This window comes from Passer montanus, unplaced genomic scaffold (assembly GCF_014805655.1).
Source record: "Passer montanus isolate IOZ18808 unplaced genomic scaffold, ASM1480565v1 scaffold20, whole genome shotgun sequence".
Taxonomy (NCBI): Eukaryota; Metazoa; Chordata; class Aves; order Passeriformes; family Passeridae; genus Passer; species Passer montanus.
The window spans coordinates 4235478-4261214 of record NW_024366592.1 but is presented as its reverse complement, the minus strand read 5'-3'; the positions used below and the strand labels follow the sequence as shown (position 1 = coordinate 4261214).

At 40.1% G+C, this 25737-nt stretch overlaps 1 protein-coding gene across 1 annotated transcript in view; it reads right to left on the bottom strand.

Moving 5' to 3' along the window:
* The window catches only part of KDM5A (lysine demethylase 5A), a 48289-nt gene that overhangs the window by 2016 nt on the left and 20536 nt on the right, over positions 1 to 25737 (bottom strand). Inside the window, exons 11-27 of the mRNA XM_039708190.1 lie at positions 24855 to 25036; positions 23417 to 23579; positions 22479 to 22598; positions 20693 to 20887; positions 20418 to 20599; positions 20030 to 20154; positions 19700 to 19850; positions 16797 to 16914; positions 13666 to 14021; positions 12995 to 13133; positions 12175 to 12354; positions 10597 to 10758; positions 9022 to 9573; positions 8000 to 8143; positions 4795 to 4954; positions 4076 to 4296; positions 1558 to 1968 (exon numbers count right to left, since the gene is read on the bottom strand). Coding sequence (XP_039564124.1) covers positions 1558 to 1968; positions 4076 to 4296; positions 4795 to 4954; positions 8000 to 8143; positions 9022 to 9573; positions 10597 to 10758; positions 12175 to 12354; positions 12995 to 13133; positions 13666 to 14021; positions 16797 to 16914; positions 19700 to 19850; positions 20030 to 20154; positions 20418 to 20599; positions 20693 to 20887; positions 22479 to 22598; positions 23417 to 23579; positions 24855 to 25036 — 3561 coding nt within the window. The remainder of the gene's footprint in view (positions 1 to 1557; positions 1969 to 4075; positions 4297 to 4794; positions 4955 to 7999; positions 8144 to 9021; positions 9574 to 10596; positions 10759 to 12174; positions 12355 to 12994; positions 13134 to 13665; positions 14022 to 16796; positions 16915 to 19699; positions 19851 to 20029; positions 20155 to 20417; positions 20600 to 20692; positions 20888 to 22478; positions 22599 to 23416; positions 23580 to 24854; positions 25037 to 25737) is intronic.

Genomic DNA, 25737 nt, shown 5'->3' with positions numbered 1-25737 from the left:
TTCTGCTAAACCTACCAAGAATATAAAAGCTCTGGGGCAAAAAATAATACCCCTATAGAGCTTGTTTAACAAGCTACTTCAGTTTAATGGAAACTAACTCTTCCAACAAACCTTGCCACAACACAAGAACACACCACTACTCCTGAGGAAGAGGACAGCTCTCCTCAGATGAAAGGAGGTGTGCTAAAACACATTTAAAATGCTCAGGGATGGTTACTTCAACACAGGTGAGAGTCTCCAAACACACCCTCTTAGACTGCATTATCAAACAGCAGCTTTTGTAAATGTAAGTCCTAAGTGTCAGAACATTTAAGCTACAATACAAACTTTGAGCTGAACCTGCTGTAGAACAATATGGAAAAGACAAAAAATGAGTTAGAATGTAGGAAGGAAAAAGGATTACTGATTTGATTTCTGTAATTCTTTGAAAAAAGTACATGTTAACTGGAGTCAGTGGGCAGAAACTACAATTGGAAGGGCAAGAAACACAGATTCTCCATTTTAATGGCATCCACTTCTACAGCTGTAAAAACTGTTACTGCTGTAGTTCTGCTTTCCACTTACAGGGGAATGTAAAACTGTATCAGAAAAACAATAGTAGTGGCAACCTATTTAAAATGAAGAAACATCATCATCATACAGATGTTACTTCAGTTTGTAGCCAACTACTCCTGAACAAATTTTCCTAAGTGATTAGTAAAGGACATCAACAGCTGCAGCTTCAGTCACGACATTCCTGTATCTGCCATTTTTTGACAAGTATGGCATTCACCTGTTGAAAGTACAAAAGTACAGAAAAAAAAAAACATTTTAAAGCATTTTTGATCATCAGTCTGTGTTAAAAGCTGACAATCATGACAGGCAGTGCCACAGAGAGAGGTAGATCAAGTTTCTTTTGTAATAATCCCATCAGGTCTAAAATAACTGATTATTTATCTCCAACAAGCAAAGTGAGCCACTGAAGTTTGTAGATCACTCAGCCTGCAACATCACTGTTCAGAGTGTATGCAAGAAATACAGAACATCTATTTCATTTAGGAACATCACACATCCCACTCATGCTCAGGAACATTTCTTTCTGAATCAAAGAATTCATCCTTTGAATCAGCCAATGCACGTTGCACACAGCCAACAGAAAATTCCACAGCTTGAAGAAGCTGAACTTCCCAACCAAAACAGAGTACCCTTTCCCAGATTCTAATTTCCCATCTTCTCTTTTGAAGAGAAGTACCTTCAAAAGAGGTACTTTTTTGAGTAAAAGAATAAGACTCAAAATTTCAAAAGAGGTACTTTTTTGAGTAAAAGACTCAAAATTCTCTTTTTTTGAGTCTTCAAAAAGAAGACTCCTGAGTCTTCAAAAAACTGTAGGATTTTCTTATTCTCTTAATTATTAAGGGAGTAATGAAGCCCTATAGTTTAACCTGCTAAATCCCAAGTACTACTCAACTGTCTCTCATTTCTAACCACACCACTTTGGTTTCTCACGCTGCTCAACTTAAATATTACCTGGCACAGGGGCTCTGACTTGGCATGTGACAGAACTAAGGGGCAACTCACTTTGTCCTTGCAGGGCCTTTGGCAGTTCTGAGCAGCACACACAGCATTCTCATCATCTGACTCTTCTGCTCCTGACCAGTCGTACTTGGAAGGAATATCCAGAACCTTCTTCTCTCTTTTTTTCTCTGTGCTCTCCTTTGCCAGCTCTACCTTTGCCACAACTGCCTTCTCTCGCTTCTTCTTCCGCTCCTCTTCCTTAGCCAGTTTCTTTGCCAGCTTGTTCAGCTCCTTTGTCTTATCCATAGTGAGTTTTAGCTTCTTCTTCTTGGGTTTTTCCAGTTTTTTCAGCTCTTTAGATTTTTGCTTCAGATCTCCAAAGAACTGCTCTGCTCTCTCCAGTTTTCGTTTCCGCTTCCTCTCGGAAGAGTCCCTCCCTCTCATTTTCAGGGGTTTTTCATCCATGCTGTCATCCTTCATAGAAAAAGATACATGTATTACTCACAGACAAATTTCCTGCAGATCTGTGGTCTGACAAATGTACTTACCTCTACTTTTACCCTGATATGGCATGAAGAAATCTAGTCAACAACATACTGTTACAAATTCTAAACAAAAAAAAAGCACTTAGCTTCATTTTCACCATACTATAAAAAATTTGTAAGTGTTATCAACTGTGTCAAAGTACAATCAGCCAAAAATACCCAGTGGAAAAACTAAACTATCAGCAAGGGTAAGAAGGCAAAATAAGCAATAATTACAATTCCCTTCTCACATTGTTTTTTTAATAGAAGTTGAGAAGATTAATCATTTGTTAGATGCTTATTTTTCATCCGAGGTCAGTCTTGCCTGTAATTATTTTCTAGAGAAAGCAACTGCTGTTTTGGAGATTAAGAAAGAGTAATTGGTGAATTCTTAAAAATGTATCATCAACTCAAGCAAGAAGAGAAAGCAACATCCATTATTTGAATGGCTTCCAAACTGGCAGGCATTGTAAATATTCTGGTGTCATCAAGAGCTCTTAAATAACAGATTCAGATCACAAGTGGGGCTCAAAACTGGGAGCTCTGTCCCTGCAGGTAGCATTCACAGTGACAAATCCCATTTATACCTGAAAGATTCACTTGTGTAGTCCTTTGTACAAACAGGACTGACTTGATTTCAGTCAATGCAGCTATATATTTTAACCTTAATTATTAATAGATTAAGAACATATTATAAACCAGTAAAGGGACTGTTTACTGTACATTACTTAATATAGCTACTCCACCCAAAACCAAATCCTCTCCAGATTATTACACAGAAATCTACTTATTTTGTGTGTCAACAGACATAGAACATATTCAATTCAAAATGAGCTGCTCTGGTCAAGCAAGTATTCATAAAGGTTAACCAGAAAATGTTGTCATGCACACACACTCTACACTCCTCACCCCACACCCCTGGGAAAAAGCTTTGCTTAACTATTAATATAAGTCTGGCATATTATTTATAAATTGCTATTTGCTGGCATTCAAACTGCTTTTCAATCAACTCTCTGCCAAAATCATTACACTGAAAGAGCATTAAGCTTATGTAGTACTTGGGCTGAAAGGTGATAAAGCAGCAGAACTTGGAGGCAGGGGCATTTTTACACTCCACACTTGTAACTGATGCAGTCTGGCAACACTGGTTCTCACCCACTGTGTATGGATGGCACACAGAAAATGAGACACCAGCTAATATGTTCACCTAATCTCACTGCTCACAGCATGCACCTTCCATCTTGTATTGCTGTACCCCACCAAAAAGCCAAGAAAGAACCAGCATCTGATGTTCTTCCTGTACAGCTCAGCAACCCAACAAGGCATCACACAATCCACATGGCCAAACTGACCCCAACTGCAGCTGAGAGATGGTAAAAAAGGGGTTCCACTCTGGCTCTTCAACCCAGCAGCCTGAGTTGAAGGTTCAAAAGAGGCTGCTCTTCTAGCACACATTGCTTGCCCTCTGCATCAATGCAGCAAAGTGATTTTGATCAGACCTCAAAAATCAGCAGATAAACCTGCCTGATGCACTGGCAGCTGAGCAAAGCAATCAGGACATCTTCACAGTATATCAATTAAAAAATTGCTACGTCTATGTTATTCTGAGGAAGAATATGAATCTTATTGTCTGTTTATCAAAACAGGTTTTCCCCAGTAACAAAGTCCAGTAGCATACAAGTATCATGTTATATAAGGTAAATGTAACTTTTCATCTTCCTAAATGTTTCTTGTAACTCTTTTGCAGGTTAGTTCAGTTTCCAGGCACAATCAAGAGGAGTGTTTCCTCCCTTAACCTGTTACCTTCTTAGATAAGGTTTGCATATGGAACTACTTGAGAAAACTTCTAAATATGGTTAACTGTGGAGGACAGTGCTAGGGCATGAGTGATCCAGAACTGAATTTCTGGATCACTTATTCTGTTGCTTTCTGTAATCTACTACAAATATGACAAGCAACTGAGCACTCAACTATTCAAGATCAAGTTTATAAAAATCCACCAGTAGAATGTGGTGGGATTTTTGTTCCACACCAGAGCATTTCTTCGAGTTCCCTACCTCCAAGACATGAAGAAACCTGTCCTCAGAGGGCGGATGAGTGGCCTGCAGAATCCGCCAGATGTGCTGAGTTTCATCCAGGGACACCTCCAGCAGATCTCCTACCATCATCAGATCTTCCAGCTGAGCCTTTGCTCCAGGTGACAGCTCCAACACAGGGGGCTCCAAGCTGCGAGGCACCAGCGGGCTCTTCCGAGGCTGCTTCCTTGGAGTGCTAGAACCTTTCAGAAGGAGCCAAGACACAGAACCCTTAAGGCTGGAAAAGACCTCTAAGGTTACTGAGTCTGTGCCAAGCCCAGCAGTAAACCATGTCCCCAAGTGGCACACCCACATGTCTTCTGAGCACTTCCAGGGATAGGATTCCACCACTTCCCCAGGCAGCCTGCTCCAATCCCAAACAGCCTTTCAGTGAAGAAATTTTTCCTAATATCCAATCTAAACCTCCCCAAGCAAAGCCACATGAAGATAAGAGATCAAAACCAAAAGAAATGACATTTTTTACAACATTTTAAGGTGGGAAACAGTAGCAACCAAAACACATTGGCACAGGTTTATATATCAAATATCAGGAAGCTAACTACAATGTAATTCTGCTATATATTCCTCCAGACAACATATCCTGTACAGCTAGTGTGGATAACAGAGCAGCTCCACCCCTCACTGACTGCTAATCCTGGTTATCTACTTAATTTTATTTCAATGTACACAAAAGCAAATACCTTGAGAGCAGCTTTTAGAAGCAGAGGAATAGGCATGTTCAGCACAGAAGGAGGGAGCAGTCCACATGTGTGTCACCACCTCCTCTGATTTAATGGGGATTTCCTCATCACAAAACAAATTGGGCTCCAAGCTGCTGGAAGATTTCACACTGGCATTGTCCTGGAAAAAGCCCCACAGAAAACATGCAACATCTGAATCCAGAGAATACCTACTTCAAAGTAAATTCTACTAACACTGAGCAGTCTGCTGCTCCTAAAGCCCTCCTCTGAAGCACTCCATCAGAGATACCAAGATCAAAGGTAAAAATCCTGTCCCTACTCAAATGGTGGATAAACACAGGAACTATGGAGATAGGTCAGTTTATTTACAGCTAGTGCATGAAAAACACTTGACAAGTTTCCTCACAAAGCACCTCAAGTATGGTCCTCAGAAGTCAACATAATGAAAAGAAGCTTTTTCTTAGCCTACACAATTTATTATTTTGCTTGAAAAGTCTAACTGCACGCTCATGAAGACTTTATCTTCCATAAATCAAGGGTATGCTGACTAAATTACAGTGACTACAGAAAGGAATTATTTAAGATTTTAGAGGTATGGAAAAAAAAGGGCATTCCAGCACAGCAAGAAATACCAACAGAATGGCAATCAAATGCTGCTCTGGATCAGTACTTTTATGGCAGTGTTAAATCAGTTTAAATTAGGACCAAACACTGAAAGAAGAGTCTTGTCATGAATATTTCCATGACCAGAGTAATGATGGCACTGGCCTGTGCTCAGCTCAGTGGGTTGCGTAAGACACTGAACAGCTCAAGGTATTGGGCAAGACACTGCCATTTCATGACATAAAAAAGGAGTTTAAGAATGGTAATCTCTCTCTCTGTGGCCTTCAGTTTTATGTTTAAAATAAAGTGATATACAAACTAATGATTTCTGTACAGAACTACAAATGGGAAATGCAAATTTAAATTGCCCAGATGAAAAGGTAAAATAAATATACTCAAAAAGAGGAATGTATTTCTACCTAAACAGAATTTATATCTTGAACAATATCTTGTTATGGGTATCTTATTGTACTACATTAAAGGAAGTTCAGGGCTAACATGTAAATTTTTAAATGTTTAAAAAATGATCATTAGCAGCCATAGACAATACCAGTGCAAAGAAATGAGAAAAAAATACAACACAGAAAATGAAAACAAATTACAGATGATATGACCAGTGAATGTGTCTGCTTGGAACAAATCTTACAAAAAATCTAGCTACTGCACTCCTAATGAAGATTTACTAGCAAGAACCATGTTTTAATTAAAAGACATTTAATATAATTAAACAGATCATATTTTCATATCTACTTCTGTAACAACTGTGCATTTGAGAAGCCAGAGACTGTGGTTTTCAAAGTATAGTCTATAGACCCTTAGGAATTCAGGATTATTTCTACAGGGTCCATAACAAGAGCAAATTCATACATGATGCATCATGATCTGTATCTTTTTTTAAACACACTGGAACATGTCTGTGTATCAAAAACTGAAAAAAAACAACCCTTAAAAGTCAACAGTATAGAACTAATATGCATCATGATCTGTATCTTTTTTTAAACACACTGGAACATGTCTGTGTATCAAAAACGGAAAAAAAAACAACCCTTAGAAGTCAACAGCATAGAACTAATTAAATTCTGAGCAACTCTGGGTTTGGGTTTTTTTGTTTTGGTTTTGTTTTTTTTTAATCTTGTGTCTCCTAGTTTATACGTTTTGTTTTGTTTTGGTTTTTTGGGTTTTTTTTTTGGGGGGGGGGTTTGTTTTGTTTTGGGGTTTTTTTTAAATCTTGTGTCTCCTAGTTTATACATGAAGAATTTGATTGGTTGCCTGAAAATTTGTCTTCTATTCCAATCATATTAGTTGACCTAACAGAATACATTTCTGGTCTCTATCAGCTTTGCTTAAACATAATTTTTTTATTATGAATACCCAAATGAAAGGGTTAAGTACAAGATTTTTAAATTATGACAGCAGAATCATTAAACAAATGAAACTATGCTCCTGCAAAACCCTGAGATCCTGGCAAGCATATGCCATCTTTCATATGTTTTATCACAGCCTCAGAAAATGCCACATCCTTCAGAAATGCCTTATAAAGACCCCTGATGCAAAGAACAGTTTTGGGAATTACTTTTATATATAAAACTAAATTAATTAAAAGCTGTAGTACCCAACAGCAATGCATTCTTGTTGGCATTTCACAGAGTACTGTAAGACAAATCTGCATATTTGCATCAGGCTGCTGAGAAACAAAACACTCAAAACCAGGAGATTACAGAACATCATACCTGGAGAATGTGCTGCCCCTCTATAAACCAGAATATCTGCCTCAGAAGAATTTACATGTCTCTTAAGATAGTGTCATCTCTGCCTTTAAAGATGCTATCACTAAAAAGAAAACACTGCTCAAGAAGAAACTGTGGCACTGCCCGTGTCTCTATGTATTTCAAAAGGACATTTCAATACCTTGAAAACACATGGTTTTCTCCACAACTGCCTTTTCTCATGGAAATTCTTTCCTAGATAAAATACTTCAGAAATTTAACTGCAGTTACAATTTCTGTACTGAATCCAGACACTAATTTTACAACACAATCCAGACATCTTGTCTCAAAAAATTCCACACTCCAAAATGGAACACATGTACTTCCTTTATACAAGGGCTGAATGAAGAGAAAGGTATGAAAACATGAACCAAGCTCTGGCATCAGGAACTTCTTACACAGCGTGCAGTTTTTGAAGGCTAATCTTTCTGCTGTAGTAAAAACTTTCCAAGAGCTCTTCATATATATTTATATTATATTTATGACTCGTGGTATCTCTGAATGGGGCATAAAGACAATGTTCATCCTCCAGGGTGTTATAAACACAAATCCCTTTTTAAGTGTATCTTTTTCCTCAGCATTAAAAGGCACCTTTTGAAATTCAAAGGTGGAAAGGACTGTGGAAATTCTGCATAAAAACATTACAAAACTTCACAATAGTTCAGAGAATGTGGATATTCAGATAAAAATCAAGTAGTACCTCTTCTGCCACAAGCACTAGGGCAGAATATACACAGACAGCTTCAGATACAAGAAATATTCTGAAAAAAATGGATTAATAAGAGACAGGTGTTCTGTATTTATTCCATGCCAACAAACCACTCTGGATTACTTACCTTTATGTCATAGCCATATGTCTCCCTGATGTCTTCATCAGAGTCTGTCTCTTCATCATCATAATCCAAAGTCTGCCGTGGGGATGAGGACACACTCCCTATCACTCTGTTAAAGGCTGACTGCTGAAAACTTGTCAAGTGTCCCCAAAAAAATGGAATATGGAAATGAAACAATAAAATTTCCAGGAAAAATCTGGAAAACCTAAAGAGTTATCAGCAAAGAAAACAGTGGTTCTTTTGGCCTGAGGATAACTGCCTGGACGTCACAAAAGAGACCAGTTACAGCAAAACGTGAAAAAAAGATAGGGAAATACCCAAGTAAAAGATCTGCTTAGATTCTGATTACCTGTTTTTTAATAATAGTGACTGGAAAGATCTAGATACCTTTCTTCAGTGCTACAAATTACAGCTTCTTTACCACAACATGACCTGACCCCACTCTCAAGGAAGAGGCCAACTATGGAATTATCAGTGTTTGACTACATTCCTTGCTGAAATTTACTAACAAATCACCAAATGCCTGTGAATGACAATCCATGAGAAGTTATTAATACTGAGAGGATGGATTCTGCCAAGAGGAAAATGGAATTGACACCAAAGTGGCAACTGTTTTACACATCTTGAGGCTGTATCCAGCTGTTACAGCTGACCTGATGTTTCTTACATGCACAATGCATAATGAGCTGTATCTTTTTTTAAACACACTGGAACACATCTATGTATCAAAAACTGATAAAAAAAACCTTAAAAGTCAACAGTAAAGACATAATTAAATTCTGAGTAATTTCAGCAGTTGCTGTTGACAGTGAGTACAGAGCAACAGGCCTGTTCCTGCAGCAGCAATGTACCCAACAGAAGCCAGCCAAAATCTGCAGAGCAGTGAAGTAAGAAGCTTTACCATGCACAGTCCTCAGCTTTTCACTGCCCTCCCCTCTCCCCCACGCTTCTCCAAGAAAACCAAGGCATTTTGACACACTAAATGAGAGCAAGCAGAGGGAGCAGCATGCTCTCCCCGTCCCTACCTGCAGGTCAGGGTTAGCTGCTGCCTTCTGGAGCTCGGCGCTGATGATTTTCTCCGTTTTCTCGCGGGCTGCCTGCTCCACCATCCTCTGGCTGAGCACGGAGAGCTTGGCCAGGGCAGAGGAGAGCTCGTCGGTGGCCAGGGCCTGCCGCGCCCGGTCCTGCCAGCTCATGGCTCGCTCTGTCAAGCACTGCAGGGCCTCCCCCTCGGGCAGGCGCACGGGCAGCTTCTGCAGGGACACCAGCAGGGACAGGATGGTCTCCAGGCGCGGCCGGCGGGAGCGCATGCACAGGGGACACAGGAACTTCACCTCTTTGGCCTGCCAGCTGGAGCCCTTCTTCTGAGAGCTGCTTTTGGGCAGGGGCACGCAGCCGCTGTGGAACCAGTCCTTGCACAGCTCACACTGCAGCATGAAGCCGCTGGCTGTCTTGCGGCAGATGCAGAACTTGACTTCTTCGATTCGGTCCACCATGGTCATCTTGGCCAAGTTGGCTGCCCTGAGAGCATGCATGGCTTCAATTTCCTTCTGCTCCCGCTCCTTGAATACAGCCACCTGCCCAGCAAGGACAAAAACGTGTCATGACTTTCACAGCTAAGAGAGATTTTATTTTAAAATTGTAAAATTTAATTTTATTAACAGTACAGGAAAAGGAAAAAAAACCAGCCCACTCAAACAGATCAAGGGATCTAAACCTAGCCCAAAATTCAGGAACTACGTGATCTAATTAAAGCCTGATCTAAGATATCTCCTCCTCCTCAGTTGCTCATTACTCCCTAGAGTCCTTCTGGTAGAGATGCTATGTAAACTTTAGATAACCTTCTCAATATCTACAAAGTTTCTGAAGTTCATAATTAAATCTGTCATAAGGCCACCAAAAGAACAGGTTTTGACTCCAGAGAAGAAGTCAGAATCTGTTCCATTCAACTGTTTAAAGAGACAATGGAGCTGAGCATCCTTTCAGAAGCATCTGAGTGACCATGTATCTCCTGAAGCAACTTGCACTTCACTTCCTTAATGTTTCCATTCAGGTAATTATAACCAAGCATATTACAGTAAAACAGATTGTGTATAAGCCATGTTAATGACCCTGCATATATTTCCTTTGTTACCAGAGAAAGGGCAGCCAGATGTCAGCAAATTTTTCCAATAAGCAGCATGAGTAGCCTCCAAAAAAGAGGGACCAAATTAAACATTCCCTCCAGCCCAGTGTCCACGACCAAGCATTTGCAGGCTGATCACAAAATTGACCTAATCAAATATGTGCTGGTCATGGTTAAGGCAGAGCTGCACCTCATTACTTCCAGACAATTTCAATAAATTTTAATATTAGATGAGCAGCCACAGATACTAACCCAAGAGCATTTAAGTCTTACACATACCCAATGGTAAATACCAGCAGTGACACTCTGAACTCTACTTTCACTGCAATTAAAGTTGAACTGCATTCTTGTCAAACACCAGATAAGGGATCTCTTTCAGTGAAATTCATTTATCAGTTCTTCCCCAGAATTTCTGCAGATCAGAGATGACTTAAGCCCACACAAACAGGAGACACCACCTTCCACTGCTCCTTACCACAGCTGCAGCATCCCTGGCCTCCTCCAGCCCATCCTCCAGTTCACTCAGGGATTCCAAGTCAAGATCTTTCTCCTTTTCCTTCTCCAGCAGCTCCTTTGCCCTCTTCCTCCTGTTCTTGCTGCTCCCATAAACGCCGATATCGGTGCGCGGGCTCAGAACCTGCAAGCACCAAGGAAATTTATCCTGTCAGGCCCAAGGGCATCTCATCAAGGAATGACAACAGTGGCACCAGGGAACAAGAACTACTCAGCAATCTAACCCCTTTGATACCTGCCCACTAATGATAGGAAAAAGAGAATAAAGAGATAAGGAGAGATGTATCTTATAGTTAAGGAACTGGAGTGTAATCAGCAACCAGTGACGTGGCAGGTCAAACTGAAAGCCACCATGTTTTCTGATTAAATTTACAGAATTTATTCAGATTACACTACCAGGCATATAGCTTATTAAAACACTACATGCAGTTAGACATCCACACTTCAACATTCTCTTCAGGGGCCTCTATAAATCAAGCCTTAAAAACTATTTCATATTTACATCAACAATTTGGTGCCTGAAAAACCCCTAAAAGTACGCTATAAGCCTTTCAATATCAATATGAGAGGCTGAAAAGCACTTTTAAGGACAAGAATAAAGCTTTAGTCATCATGACTAGTTGGAATGCATACTTAAATATAAAATCTAGCAAATTAAATTCAATATAGGAAAGCTCAAATTGCTACATTTAGGAAAATGCAAAAGCAGAACATTTCTCAAAAGCCTTCTTGAAGTAACTAGTTAAGCAGAAGAATATAGAGAAAAAGCTGTATCTAGAATGTACCACAAAGTGAACAAAAATGAGTGTGATGTGGTTGCAATAGGGAAAATCCCATTGGAAAACATTAAACAACAGTACCCCCTTTGAGACACAAGATGTAACTACTGCACTTAACACAGCACTAGGGAAAGTCAGAATGGGGATTCTGTCTGGATTTGGACATCTCACTAAAAGTGAAGACAAACCTCAGAGAATTAACAACAACATAAGAGAATGAAAAATACAGCCTCCAAGAATGCAACTGAACTGGAACTGTTTTCCTTACAAAAGGGAAGTCTGTCAAGTAGATATGATAGGTCTTCAAACACCTGATTGATTTTTATTAAAACAAGGACAGTCACTACATTCATTGAAGTGAAATAAACAGTAGCTGACTAATTTCTTTTTTCTTCTGGTTAAACAGTTTATAAAATATCTATTTTCTTAGCATTTAAACAGTGTGGCAAGTGAAAACATATCTCAATTTGAGACAGGTATGTGTCCATTTCAAGCCTACATTTCTTTAATGACCAACAAATGCTTTACTTTCCCTCTTCTTTCTCAAGTAAGAGATAAGGTTGTCTATACATAAAACAGGACTAACCAAACATACTTTCTGCCTTTTTCCTTCTTTTCATCCAAGAACAGCTGAGATTACATTCTATTCTGCAAAGGAACTGTAATCCAGTGTAACTGAACCAGCTCTTCCCTCCAGACACCTGAGGGCCATCATGACCAATTTCTGACAGAGACATGTGTTCTTCTGACATGCTGCTCACCTGCAGCAGGTTGTAGCTGGAATTCTTCTTGAGGAAGGTCCTTCCTGTGCGCTCCCTCCAGGCACGGGCTGCAGCCACCTGGGACTCCAGCTGGGGCAGGGCATCCAGGCGCACCGGGATGGGGCGGCCCTTGGCAGACAAGCTCTCCAGCTGCTCCAGGTATGCATAGTTGCTCCCATTCTGGGGTGAAACAAAGTTTTCTAAGCCAACAATTCCACCATTATATCAGCTGCCAGTATAATTTCAAGCCATACACTACTTTGTCACTGCCTAAAACAGAGTTCCATAGGAAAGGGATGTAAGATAAGCAGTTCTAATTCAGCCATCAGCACCCACAAATATCACAGAACTCAGGACCAAGTCAAGTAGAAAGGGTGGTTACTGAACTAATTAATCTATTTTAGAAAATTCTGGCCACCATTGCCATTAAATCTTGCAACATTTTAGGGAGAAAATAAAAAAACAAATTTCCGTAAAAAGCTAAAATTTCCAGGCAGATCCAAAACTGATAATCTGAGAGCATCCTCTGCTGCAGCTGAATATTTCCAGTGACAGCACGCTGAACAGTTCCAAAACCAAATACCATATCATAATGGTAGCTTTTATATCTGCTCTGAAATACATGAAAGGAAGGGAAATAGAAATTGGATAGCCAGTGAGGAAACAAATGCACAAAAAGAAAATCAAGTACACAAGCTCCAGTAAGCACATTTAAGAGCCATAGCAAGGCTTCTCTTCAGGCCACCTTTGTGAGCAATAAAGGACACATTCAAATAAAAGAGTGCAAGCAGAAGATTCTAGGCCCTGCTGTAAGCCCTACCTGAATGGCCTCCACTTTGGCTGTCCAGTCTCTAGCTCGCTGCAGGGCTTCTTTCAGTGCCAGCACATTGGGCAGGTAGGCAGGGATGTTCTTTGCCTCATTCACGATGCCCTCCAGAGCCATCATACTTTGGCGTGGTCTAGAGTAAGAAAAAAACAATTCCAGCCTTCTCTCAAAATACCAGTCATCTAAAGACATAAATCTGACAGGTTGGTGGTGTAACTTCACCACTACACTGCAGGGTAGGATACCATGGCTCCGAGCTTGGAGGATGCTACTGGCTATCAAATAAGAGGAGGTGAGAAAGCTGATGTGCTTGGCATAATCAAGCTCAGAAGGGCACAGCATAACAACCCTAAACACCAAGAAAGCTGTCTCTTGTTGGTAGCTTAGTCAGAGTTCTTTGTGGAGAGGGATGAATAGCAAAGACAGCAGCAACAAGCACAGCCTCAGCCTCCTGCCACTGTGCAACACGATTGGCAATCAACACTTCTGCAATTCAATCTCAAATCCAACTCTAGAACAATCTTAACTGCTGGGAGGTTAAAAAAAACACTAAGTAAGAAAGGCAACTACAGCTTCAAGGGCCCAACCTTTCACCTCACATCTCAAAAGAGGAAGAGAAATACAATTGTGTGACCTCTAAGAACAGTTTGTAAAGGAACACTCACCTGGCCTGCAGGCAGACCTTGGCCTTCTCCTCCCACCTCTCTGAGACTGTGAGCAGCTCCTGCAGCTCAGCCATGGCTTTTTCTACAGCATGATGTGGTGCCAAGCCCACACCAGAGTCAATCAGCTTCTTCATCACATCCAGGGTGACTCTCTGGGGATCCAAGAGGGTGGACCTCACCTCATCCAGCCACCGTGCCTGCTGCAGTTCCTGCTTTAGCCTTGGCAGCTCAGGAAGTTCAACATAAAGGCCAGAGCCCATGTCTATCAACTCCTGCAGCTTGGAAGAGTCTGGGATCTCATCAATCATAGCTTCCTGAGCACGCTCATGAAACTCTTCCACATCATCGAGCAGATTCTGAAGTAACATACAGTACAAATCAATTAGGAAAAAACACCCACAGAATCCAAAAGAAATGCAACTGAGGGATCAGTCAGCTGTGAATCTGTAAGTGATCACCACATCATCAGTCTGAGCTTCCACACACAATGCCAGCTAGCTGTCACAAGCCATCAAGTGTGACAGAAATTAAGTAACAGACCATCTCAACTTATGTGATGGCCTAATGTTTCATACCCTAGGCATATTAGTTGCATCAAACTCTGCACCTAAAATAGTACAACTGCAAATGACAACAGATCCCAACAAACAGAATATTCAGCACTGCCCAGTCAATGTTAGTTTTAAAATAGTGGGGAGAAGAGGGACTTCTGCAAACAGGCCATCGTTTCAATAGTGTCAGGGGCATTACAGCAATGACAGCAACACAAAAAAAGAAAAAAACATGCTGAGGAGAAATAACAAGCCAGAAATGTATGAGAACACAAATACCACAGGTCCTGAAAATAACAATGGAGAAGTCTGAAAGTAATATTCCCTAAAGCAGGACTAGCACTTATAAGCATCAGAGCTTTATTGCACTAAAGAAAGAAATGAAAATGCAAAGCCCTCTTATTAAAGGAGACAATTTCACAGAAATCCAACTGCACTGCTGCAGTTGTCCTCATCCTCATGTTTTGGCACTGCAATGAAAAAAAATCAAAGACAGCAAACAGACAGGAAAGAATCTCTGCAGGAGACTCATTCAAGGACATTCAACCAGCATTCTCAATGCATTCACCCCCAAGTCTCTTACTAGAAGACAGGCATTTCTGACAGCAAGCCCATGGCACAACGAGGAGCAAACCTGCATTTCCTAACCCTTAGCTTACTGCCTTTTTTGGCTGATGCTGCTTTTCATGACTGTCTGGAAATCAGAAGGCATTCGTAAGAAAGAACAAGATCTACATTATAAAGATTTTGATTTAGGAAACCTACTCTGAATGCTTCATAGTGGCAACAGTAAATTATTACAGTTCAATAATTACAATGCCTTTTGTGTTAGAAAATATTCATCATCCAACATGACAATTATTTTGCTATTCACTATGATGGATAATTGCATTCAAATGCCATGCTAAAAGCTGGTGAGTGCTTAGGCATAAATGATCATTATCTGACTTCATTCAGAAATGAAAAGACTACACTTTGTAATCAGTAAAATGATAATTATTTATTTATTGACTAGTGATTATGCTGAGGCTTCAAGAGCATGCACATGCATAGGCAGAGTACTTGAACTAGAACCAGATTCCTTCCTAATGCTGAGGGGTGGGGGGAGATGGACTAGTTGGGAGAAGGCATTAGACAAAAATACAAGCTCAAAAACTGTTAAGAGTTAATTCTATGTCTGCAGCCCTCTCATCTATGAATTATGTTTTAATTAGAAGCAAGTTTTAAAGATATTTTAAAAGCCCATCTGAGAGCAATCTTACACATCTACCTAATAGATGATGATAACATTTCATTAATAAATATCAGTAAGTATTTCTACTAATACTAATAATATGTGTAATTATATACTAATGTGTGTGTAAAGAAGTGAAGTAAAACCATCCTATCATATGAGGATGAGAAAGCACTTCCCACTTTAACCAGTTTGCTGGCATCTAATAAAGAACACCTCTAAAGGACAAGGACAGCATCAACAAGCCTGGCAAACCTGCACACTAGAGCTCTATGGTTTTCTGAAGGAAATTGTTTTCAGAAGAAAAAATAATGCCAATATTATGTAAACAACAAGAAATTCCAATGTAAAGTCTCTCATCAACACTGAACTATCATGGAAAACTTTATATAAAATTCATGAATGAAGGACATAAACACTAGCAAACACTTATGGAAAAGGGGCCTTCTAAAAAAAAACTAACTTATTTTTAAACTGTGTGTTTGGCTATGTAGCACTAGCTGCACCTATGGTAATGTACAGGATTTCAGGCCCTCTATCTAGTACTATGCAACACAAATAAAACTGTACAAGCAGAGGATGCAGGTTAATAAGTGATTAACATACATCTCAGGAAGCATTTCTCTAGGCAAAAAATCTTTATTAAGGATGTTTCTTAAGGACTTTTCTACGAGTTGGTTAGTAGGTGAAATGCTGTTAAGTAGTCCATCACCAGTGACAGAGAAACAAATTAAGACTGCTGCTGAAAACACTTGCTATGATGCAGAGTGCCAGAATGACAAATGGTAATAGCAGCCAGGGGAATCAGTATGATCTGGATTACTTATTAGTCTAGATTCATTCAGAGACAGGTGTAAAGATATATATGAAGGGCAAGAAATGCAGGCCATGCATACAGATGAAGAAGGCTGTAGCCTGGAAAGCAAGGCTGAGATTTATGGAATAACTAACAATGTGGCACTGCTTTCCCGTTTCCCTGAAAAAGCACACCAGTGTAACCCTGAGAAGTTTCTACAAAAACATATAAAGAGCAGGATTTAGCCAGAAACTTAACCTCTGCAGAGAGCATTAATGATGATGGAATAAGAGTAACTGGTTCAGAGATTTAGAACTGGGCTGTCTGGACAGGGACAGGGGAAGGGGATCTTCCATATTTGTTTAGCTGCACCACCACACCTGACAACGCCTGCTGTACCAGGCACCTGGGAAACGTGCACCCATGTTTTACTTCAGAAGCTTTTCATCCTCTACTCCAGGCAAAATTGTCTGTTTAAAAAAACACACTACCACAAAACCAGAGCAAAGTAAAATGCACACCATTATCAGAGGAGCAGATGCAATCTTACCTTTACTTGTCGGGCCTGGCTGATAACACATGGCAAGCTGAACAGCTGCTGCACAAATGCTTTAAGCTCCTCCATAGTCAGCTTGGTCCGTGTCCTTCCACTGTCTTGGCTCACTCTGCTGTACAAATGGGCACAATTAAGTATTAGGTGAGAGATAATGATCCTTGGATTTATTCACAGTGACAGAAATTATCTATCAGGATTACTGAGAAGTTACCAAAAGCATTTAATCACCTACAAACTCAAAGGAAAATGTAACTTGAACTCAACAAGAATTTCAAAATCCTGAAAACAAAATTTAATGCAATTCCCCTAAGCCCCTTCAGGATCATTTACTCTGCCCTTCAGAGGTGCAATTGTCTAGGTGAGCTTCAAACTGGGTTTGTTACAAATAGAAGAATATAGCCCCATAAAGCCAGCTTTAGGCAGCTCAGGAAGTTGTGTGCTGTGCCAGGCACTGACAAGAAGTCTAAGATATGTAACAGCAACAAGCCCTGAACACAAATCTTAAGATCTAGTGCTTTCTCTCTTGTAGCCAGAGAACTGCTGAAACTGACCTTGCAACAGAGGACTGATATTCAGTGGGACAGGCTCTGCAAAGACATTTCCATTAAATATCACTCGAAGCAAGTGTAACAAGCCCACTGAATGGAGTAAAAGACTTAAAAGTGACACAGTGCATAAATTAAATACTTGCTGTACAGATCACTGGCAGGCACAACTTCCCAAGTACAACAGATTTCAAATACTGAACAGCTGTTCCCTGCTAATGAATCTACATTTGAATACTACAGAAATAGTAAAGAAATTCTATCTTATGCTATGGACTTACATAATGTTGTAAATGTAAAATTTAGATTAATGATGAAATATAATTACACACCAGCTAAACCTCAGAGGGGAATAAAGAACCCTGCAGGCTTTGATTTGCTCCAACAGACAGTGATGAGGAGCAGTGGCTGCAGCAGACCTGCTGTGCCCCCAAAATCCCTGAGTGAGGGTGAAGGGGTAGAGGGCTCCAAGGGACAAAACTGAGGGAGGGGACACTCAGCAGTATCACACTGACATTCTAGCCTTAGTCCAACCATTGTCACAGCACAAGATGCTGCACAAAAGGGACAATTATCCCTGCCTGTGGAAACTCACAACATCCAGAAGGTAAAGATCTAGGACTAGAATATTGGACAGAACTTCACAGCTACATATTATCCATTTTTGGGGTTTATTCAAAAAGAGATGGATAAGGCACAGATTTTCTTCTGCTGCATTTGACCATGAGTTTATTGCTACATTAACCCCTCCCAAACTGCTCTGTTTGAGCACTTGTTTTTAATTTGCTTTTTTAATAACCTTATCCTTTTTGTAAAAGTGATCTTCTCCAGGTGTTAAATATGAACATAAATGTTACAGAAGCAGCTGAACGTGACCTTTATAATTACACTGCCTAGCACTGTTCAAAGAAGTTTCAAGATCCTCCTCAAACCTCAATTTTGTAAATTATTTTTACTTAGCACACAACAGCCCTCAAATGTATATACAAGCCTTTTTTTGGCCTCAAAATTCTTTTATCTTTACATCAGACATGACACTGAAAGTATCAAAACCCACCAAATAACTAACTGAAGAGTTATTTCTTCTTACATATATATAAAGAGATATATACATATATATCTCAGCAACTGTTGAGAGAGGGCTGTCACACTCCAACAGCAGAAGGAAGAGGAGGAAGCAGCACCAAACCAGGAACACCTGGAAGCTACCAAAATAATTATACTTGACTAGAACAGAGCAATGCAAGCCCTGTCACGCTGTTTCCCTCACCTGGATCAGAGTTCTAAGTGAGTAATACCTCTGTGGCACTGGGGTTCTACAAACAATAAAAAACAATCAGGAGAGCCTTCTTTAGCCTCCAAATACAGAAAAAATGCTTCTCTGTTGTGTAACACTTTTCCAGTTAGAACAGATTGTTACACTTGAATCTGTGGTGCAACTAACATTTTAGTGTTCAAATTCAAGCAATTATGACATATGCATTATGTTCTGTGTAGCAAAGTTGTGCATTATAATTAACATGGTATTTACTTTTTACTCTCTCAAAATGTCTTAAGTAATACACAGAAACCACACAGGCAAAAAATACAACCAACTACAAAACCAAATATCCTCAACAGAGGAACTACAAGCTACATAAATTTACTGTACAACTGCTGCCACAAGAGTCACAGTCACCTCACTGAGCTATTTTCTACTGACTTATCTATTATTCAGTGCACAAAACATACAGGATAGAAGGAAGAACAGGCTCCTGGAAGTTCATGAGAACAAAACACATCCATCAGACTGCTGAGGCAGAGCCAGGAGTAATGCTGAGGCAGCACAGAGAACCAAGGGAGTTACACTGCCCCAAGCCACTGAGGCAAGCCACTGCCTTTCAGCCACACAACTCTGCCTCCCATGGTCCTTCCCAAAAAGTACAGACTGGCTCAAACTATGGACTGGTTTTGCCCTCCATACTGCTCTGCTCCTCCAGCACAAAAAATCCAAAAGGATTTTTGTCACAAACACCCAAAGTCAAAACTTACTGTCATTACATTTTTACCTCTCCCTACAAGCAAAATACTTCATCAGCAATCAAACACAACTTCTCCAAAGGATTTCACATTTCAGTACGTAAGTCAGCTGAAAGCAGAATGTTTATAACATCCCAACTAAGCCCACCTTTGGGCCCTTTGTGCCACTGTATCTCCTCCAACCCTTCCCAACTCTCAATGAGTCACAGCACTAAGGAAAAGAAGCACTGAAAGAAGCTTGCACACAGTAAGACCTCAGGGTTTTTAACTCTTCCAAGTCCAATCAAGTAACAAAGAGGCAGATGGAAAGTACTGAAAAACTGCCTGTCTCACCTGTGTTTTTGCTTTTTGCTCAGAAGCAGCTGTGCTACTGAAGCACAGGTCTCTGCTTCCTTCACAGCATCTCGGAGCCTGCGGAAAAGATCATTCTCTGGGTATTTCCTGTCTTCAGCATCCTCCAACATCACTCTCAGCTCAATCACATCTGTAATAAGAGCACATAAATTATCTGTATGCAAAAAAAGTGAGAAATTTTAGATGGCTTCAATGGCCTTCAATCGTGGTTCCAACAGCATAACTGAATTTGAAATGCACGATGCTAATGAGAGGACACAACACATGTAGGAGTTTCAGGACATCCTATTAAGAATGACAGACTCTGACCTTTCTTGTGGTTGAGATTGGCAGACAGAGCCTCTGTAACTCTACTGACCCAAGTGTCGTAAGACTGTGCTCTAACCTTCACTCCATACAACAAAGAAGGAAGGTCTTCTAGTGGATAGCGGTACCTGAAGGTATGAAAAGAGACAGAAAAAGTATTAATGCCCACATCAAAGTCAGGATGTTAATAATATTAAGTTTTTCTAGCTACAGCAAGGCCAGAAAAACTGTACATGTACAACACCTGTTCACCTAGGAACCAAGAAACAAAGAGGATAAAAATACTCCTTAAATTAAGGAGAAAAAAAGTGTGACCAAATGTATTTGGCCACTGGGCTACAGCAAACTATTAGACATGGAAGAAAAGTGGGGACAAAATAATCCTGTGTACCTTAGACACTTCTTCTGCATGGGACAGGGACATAAATCAGAAGGATGGTATAAGCACACCAGGCGCTCGGGATTACAGGAACACGTGAGAGCTGACAGGAAGCACGTGGTTCTGCAAGCTGTGCACTGACGTTCATCATCTGGAACCAGCTCAAACACCTCTTCTTCAGACATCAACACTCCCTGACAAGAAGAATTAGCCACTTGCTCAAAAATTCTAATGCAAGCAGGGGGAGAGGGAAGCAGAAAGTTCTTTTGCAAGCGTTTACTACTCACCATCTGTACAACAGACTCCCTCAGCCGTGTCTCTTCCTCTATCAGCAGAGTCATCTCCTTGCACACCATGGCAGCCAGCCCCACATCCAGGCATTCTGGATCTGCAGCCATCTTGAAGATCAGCTCTTCGTGGGAGAAAACACAGTGACGTCCCAGCCTTCGGTAGTGACTCACACACTGACGTCCAATGGGGAGCTAAAAAAACACACCATCATCATTCAGGGGGAAAAATAATCATCTCTCAGCTCACATTTTCCTCCCTTTGACAGAGACTGGGAAAAGACAGACTAAGAATTGTCTTTGATGGGACAGAGAAAATTCTGTGGCATTCACGTTCTTGAACAAAAAGAGATAATATTCTCTCAGGTTTTTTCCTGGAGAAGCACAGAGAGAAGAAGAGAAAACAATTCTTATCTCTACTTGCTGCTCCTGTTGTTTTTGCACATGTGGAATGTGTTAGGAAGATTGTTTACCTGAAGGGAGTTCTTAATTGGATTCTGGTGATGGTTGTTTATATTAATAGGCCTATTGGGTCAAAGCTGTGTCCTGCCTGTCTCAAGACAGCCATGGGTTTTTCTTTAGGATGTATCTTTGTATAGTATAATATAGTACCCTTTTAGTATTCTTTAATGTAATATAGTATAATGTAACAAAATATAGTTTAATAAAGCAATTGTTTAGCATTCTGAATCCATGGAGTCAGATGGCAATCATTCACCCTGTATTCACTAAGATTCTAACAACCTTAAAATCATGTCCCAGATGAGGACAAAGAAGGGTAGCAATGCTAGGGAGGGGCATCTTCCATAACCTTATGCACCTAACATGGAGACAAAAGTTTAAGAGTTGTCCTAAGCTCTTTTTACTTCCAGTGGCAAGAAACTGGCACCAAAGAGAAGTCACCTGGTCTACACTAAGGTGCATATATTCCCCTCTGGATATCACTATGCTTGGACACAGCCATTTAACCTTAAGATTCCTACAGTTAACCAAAACTGGTATCACTCATTTCCTGCCTTTTAAAGCAAAAAGATGCTAAATTATTTTGCTGCAGATATTTCTGGTTGCATTTTACAGAAGCAAAGGAAATTTCACGTGGCTGGTGCAAGTTAAGCAGTTTTCACAGAGGCTACACTCATATTCCATCATGAGTGCTGGAGGAAAATGTAAGAGCCCTGACACACTGCCAGTCCTGCAGACAAATTTTCTGATAAAAGAATAAAAGTCTCTGAAAAAGGGCTACAATTTCCATCGTTAGTTTAAAAAACAAAGCTAGAGATGAGATCATAACCTCCAACTGTAAACCCTGGATAGTAACAGAACACTCCTTTGACAATTTCCTGAACAATCCACATGAGCTATGCACCAATGTGGCACAGCTATCAGAACAGCACTAATATGATTAAAAGGCACAATTAGCTAGCACAAAGGAAAAACAAAGATTGTTATAAGCTTATCTCCAACATGCAAATGACAACAGTACTTCAAGACAGGACACAGACCTCTATCAAATTCACAAAGTTGCATCACAGCTAAAGGTACTGGGAGATCCCACTTTTTGGTTAACCAGCAATTAAAAAGGAAAAACATGTGCCCAAAGTTTCAGTTTGAAGTTGCCTAAAATTAGAATTACTTTGTATAATGAAACTTCCCTCAGTTTCTAACTGCTGTCCCAAGAACTATAAACATAAAATACACTATTTAACTGAAAAGAGTGTTCAGGTAGTTAAGTTACTAACACACCACTTGCAGAAGTCACATAGCAAATATATACAAAAGAACAGACCCAGTCAGCAGTGCAGAAGTTCACAGCTTCAGCAAAGTTATATCCCTGGTTAAATCCAGAGTGATAGGCACGAGGAAAGGTCACAACAAACTCGCCAGCACATTGGTTTGTCCTGAAAACCTAAAAAAGGGAGGATAAAGGAAAGAAAAAATATGTAACATGCAACAGCTTAAGACACAAAAGTACAAGATGTTTGAACACCAGTTTCTGTACCCATAGATCACCACAGGCAACACAGCTACCCCAATAGTGGTAAGGATTGTTTTTGCCTTCTGAACATGAATACTCAATTTACAGCCTTTTTCAAAAAGAGCTGAATATATAAGCCAACAGTTGAAAACTGTCTTTATGAATCCCAAAAGGGATGTTTCTCTATCATCATTTAATCCATTGTACCACAAAGTGCAAAAGCTTCTGGAAAAAAGTTTATGGTTTGCTTTGCTAGGGTATTTGCCAGTGAAGCAATTTATCCTAAGACAAAAGCAAATGATAGTGACTGCTGCTTAGAGGTCTGCAGTCAATTGTGCTTGGTCAGAAAACATTTTGTAATGCTGAGATTTCTACTGAAAGTGAGACAAGTATTTTACTGTCAAGAGCTTTTAAAGGCATTTCAGGCAAACTTGCTGTTACACAAGGGAGGGGATTTTTTTATTAAAAGTTAACTGTAATATACAGCATATGCTTGTTCTGGAAGGTATTTTATGTAGGAAGCTTGGCACACTCACTTCTATTGCAAGAAAATTTAAATTTCCTGGTTAGCCTAGGGAAGAGTCTAGAAAACAGCTTTAAAAACCACCCCACAAATAATGAATATGCAAATGCCTACCATAAAAATTCTTCAGAGTTATGCCAAACCATTGTTATACAAATCTGGCAGAGAATGAAAAAAAGGGAACACACAGGAGTGCTTATGTAAAAAATGCTTGTGTGCTACTCACTGGTACACCATGTTCCATCAGCACATTGGGGTTCATAATAGTGACCAGCTGATGCAGGAGATCAGGCTGGGATTCAAAGAGCTCAGGAGCCAATTCCTTCATCACATCTTCCAGCTGCTCTGCTGCATGAGAGGGCACACCATACCATGTCTTCGGCTCTCCCCTACCAAAACACAAGCACAGGAATGAACACAAATCAGAGTGTTCACCACTGGTGCTGCCACCCAGCTGTAAAGCACACCTCACAGCCAGCAGCACTGCCCTCATGAGACATTTCACACCTAGATTTAAAAAATGTTTTTAATCAACAAGCATCTTCTTCAGGATGTATTACTCTAATCTGAAAAATCAGTTGCACTCCAACACAATTCTCAACATACTTGGCAGTAGATTTGCCTTGACAAGTTTAACATGGAAGATAATTGTCGCTTAGCACGCTCTCCAAAGGGGTAAAATGGGAAATTATTTTCCTTCAGAAAGAAGGAATTAGGTTTAATAAACAAAACCTTGGCTGTCACACCTACAGTCTAAAAAAGGTCATGGTACTCCTCCATTCAATCAGGCCTGGAGTAGTCATATTCCTAAAACCAACAGAACAGTATACCAGCCATAGGAGTAAAATACATGCAATCTCTCTAATACTCCTAACTCATTACTAAAAACCTAGGATCCACTGGATCATTAAGATGAAAAATGCCAAATAACCTGGATTAGCTAAGTACGAGGGAACAAAAATATTAACAGGACCAAAACTAATCAAATAATCAATCAAGCATTATTCCAGTCCTTTCTTAACCAAAAGAAACTGCCACGACCTAGATTTATTTTTAAATATACATATTTAAAATACATATACAGCTGAGATTTATTTTTAAAACCTGTTTTAGTAGATTTTAGCAAGTACAAGCAGGATCTGCTTACACAGCCCTATGGACATGGATTATTCCAGAGGCTGGAGCATTCCTGTCGGGCTGCAGTGTCCCCTGCTGGCAGCTGCTGTCACCTCTGATGCCTCCAAAAGCCATGAGACAGCAGACTCCACTTCTAGCACACAGACATCCCAACTTTAAATCATAAAGGTGGGCACCAGTGAACTCTTAACTCAGTTCTGAATGAAAAAACTTTCTTTAAAAAGATAAGAGCCTGTAAAGCACATCTTTATGGTGACACTGGAATGTTGGGCACATAAGAATATTTCATCAGTTAATGAGAAGAACTAATATGCTTGTCCTGGGTTTGCCTTAATTGAATGTTTTGCCTTTAAAAAGCATCTGTATTCACCTTCAATCAGCCACAGCTAAGAACACAGAGCACTCTGCACATTTAGCTTTTCATTTACACATGTCCTCAGCATGCAGAGGCACTTTGAAGTAGAACTACAAAACTTCCTAAAGCCAACAGGGCAGTGGAAGGTAGATGCACAAAGGACAGCCCATACCAGTGCAGGTAGTTGATGGAATAGCTCCAGTGGTCCTCAATATGCCAGCAGAAGGAGGAGAAGCACATCCCCACATACAGCCAGGGCACCTTCATGCCAGAGATGTCTGCATTGATATGAGCAAGGACTGACTGCTCCAGAATGGGCATGTTGTTCAAGTTCCAACCAGAGAGAGCATAATCCTGCCAAAAGAAGAAAATTTGAACAAATCAGAAGAACATTAAGGACACCAAGCCCAGAAAAGGAAAGTACAAAGGAAAATATCAACCTATCCATTTCTATAGTAGATAATGGAGTATTCCTGCAACAATGAAACATCAAACTCAGAAATAATTCCTTAAATGCCATAGTCATCAAATAATCACACTAAGACTTCAGTAACAGTCCTAGTATTTCAACATAGCCCATCTTCTTTGGATCAAGGCTTATACACTTAAGTTTTGGTTTCTTCCCCATCACACGACTGCATGGTTTTCTGGTGGAACAAAATACCAGCAATGCCAGGGGAAGAACTAAACATAGAAGTCTTCAGTAATACAGGACAACTCAAAATTGTACACAACACAGTGAATCTCATGTCACTTTTTCAGCTTTTTTTAAACACCCATTTTACCATGCTGCACTTTATGTTGATCTACTCTATAAATTACTTTTAGAAACTTTCCTCAAGGGAAAAAATTCCTACACACTTATTTTTGGGAAGACAGCATCACCTGTTAAGCATTCTCACCTTTACTTTCAAATACACACAATTTGTTCAAAAAGCTATAACCCAGACAGCCTTAAAAGCCCACTACTGTGCTTCAGCATGAATCTACTTTCCACTTTTACACAAGCTGTAAGCACAGACTGATTGGGATTTTAGGTATATCCCATAGCTGCT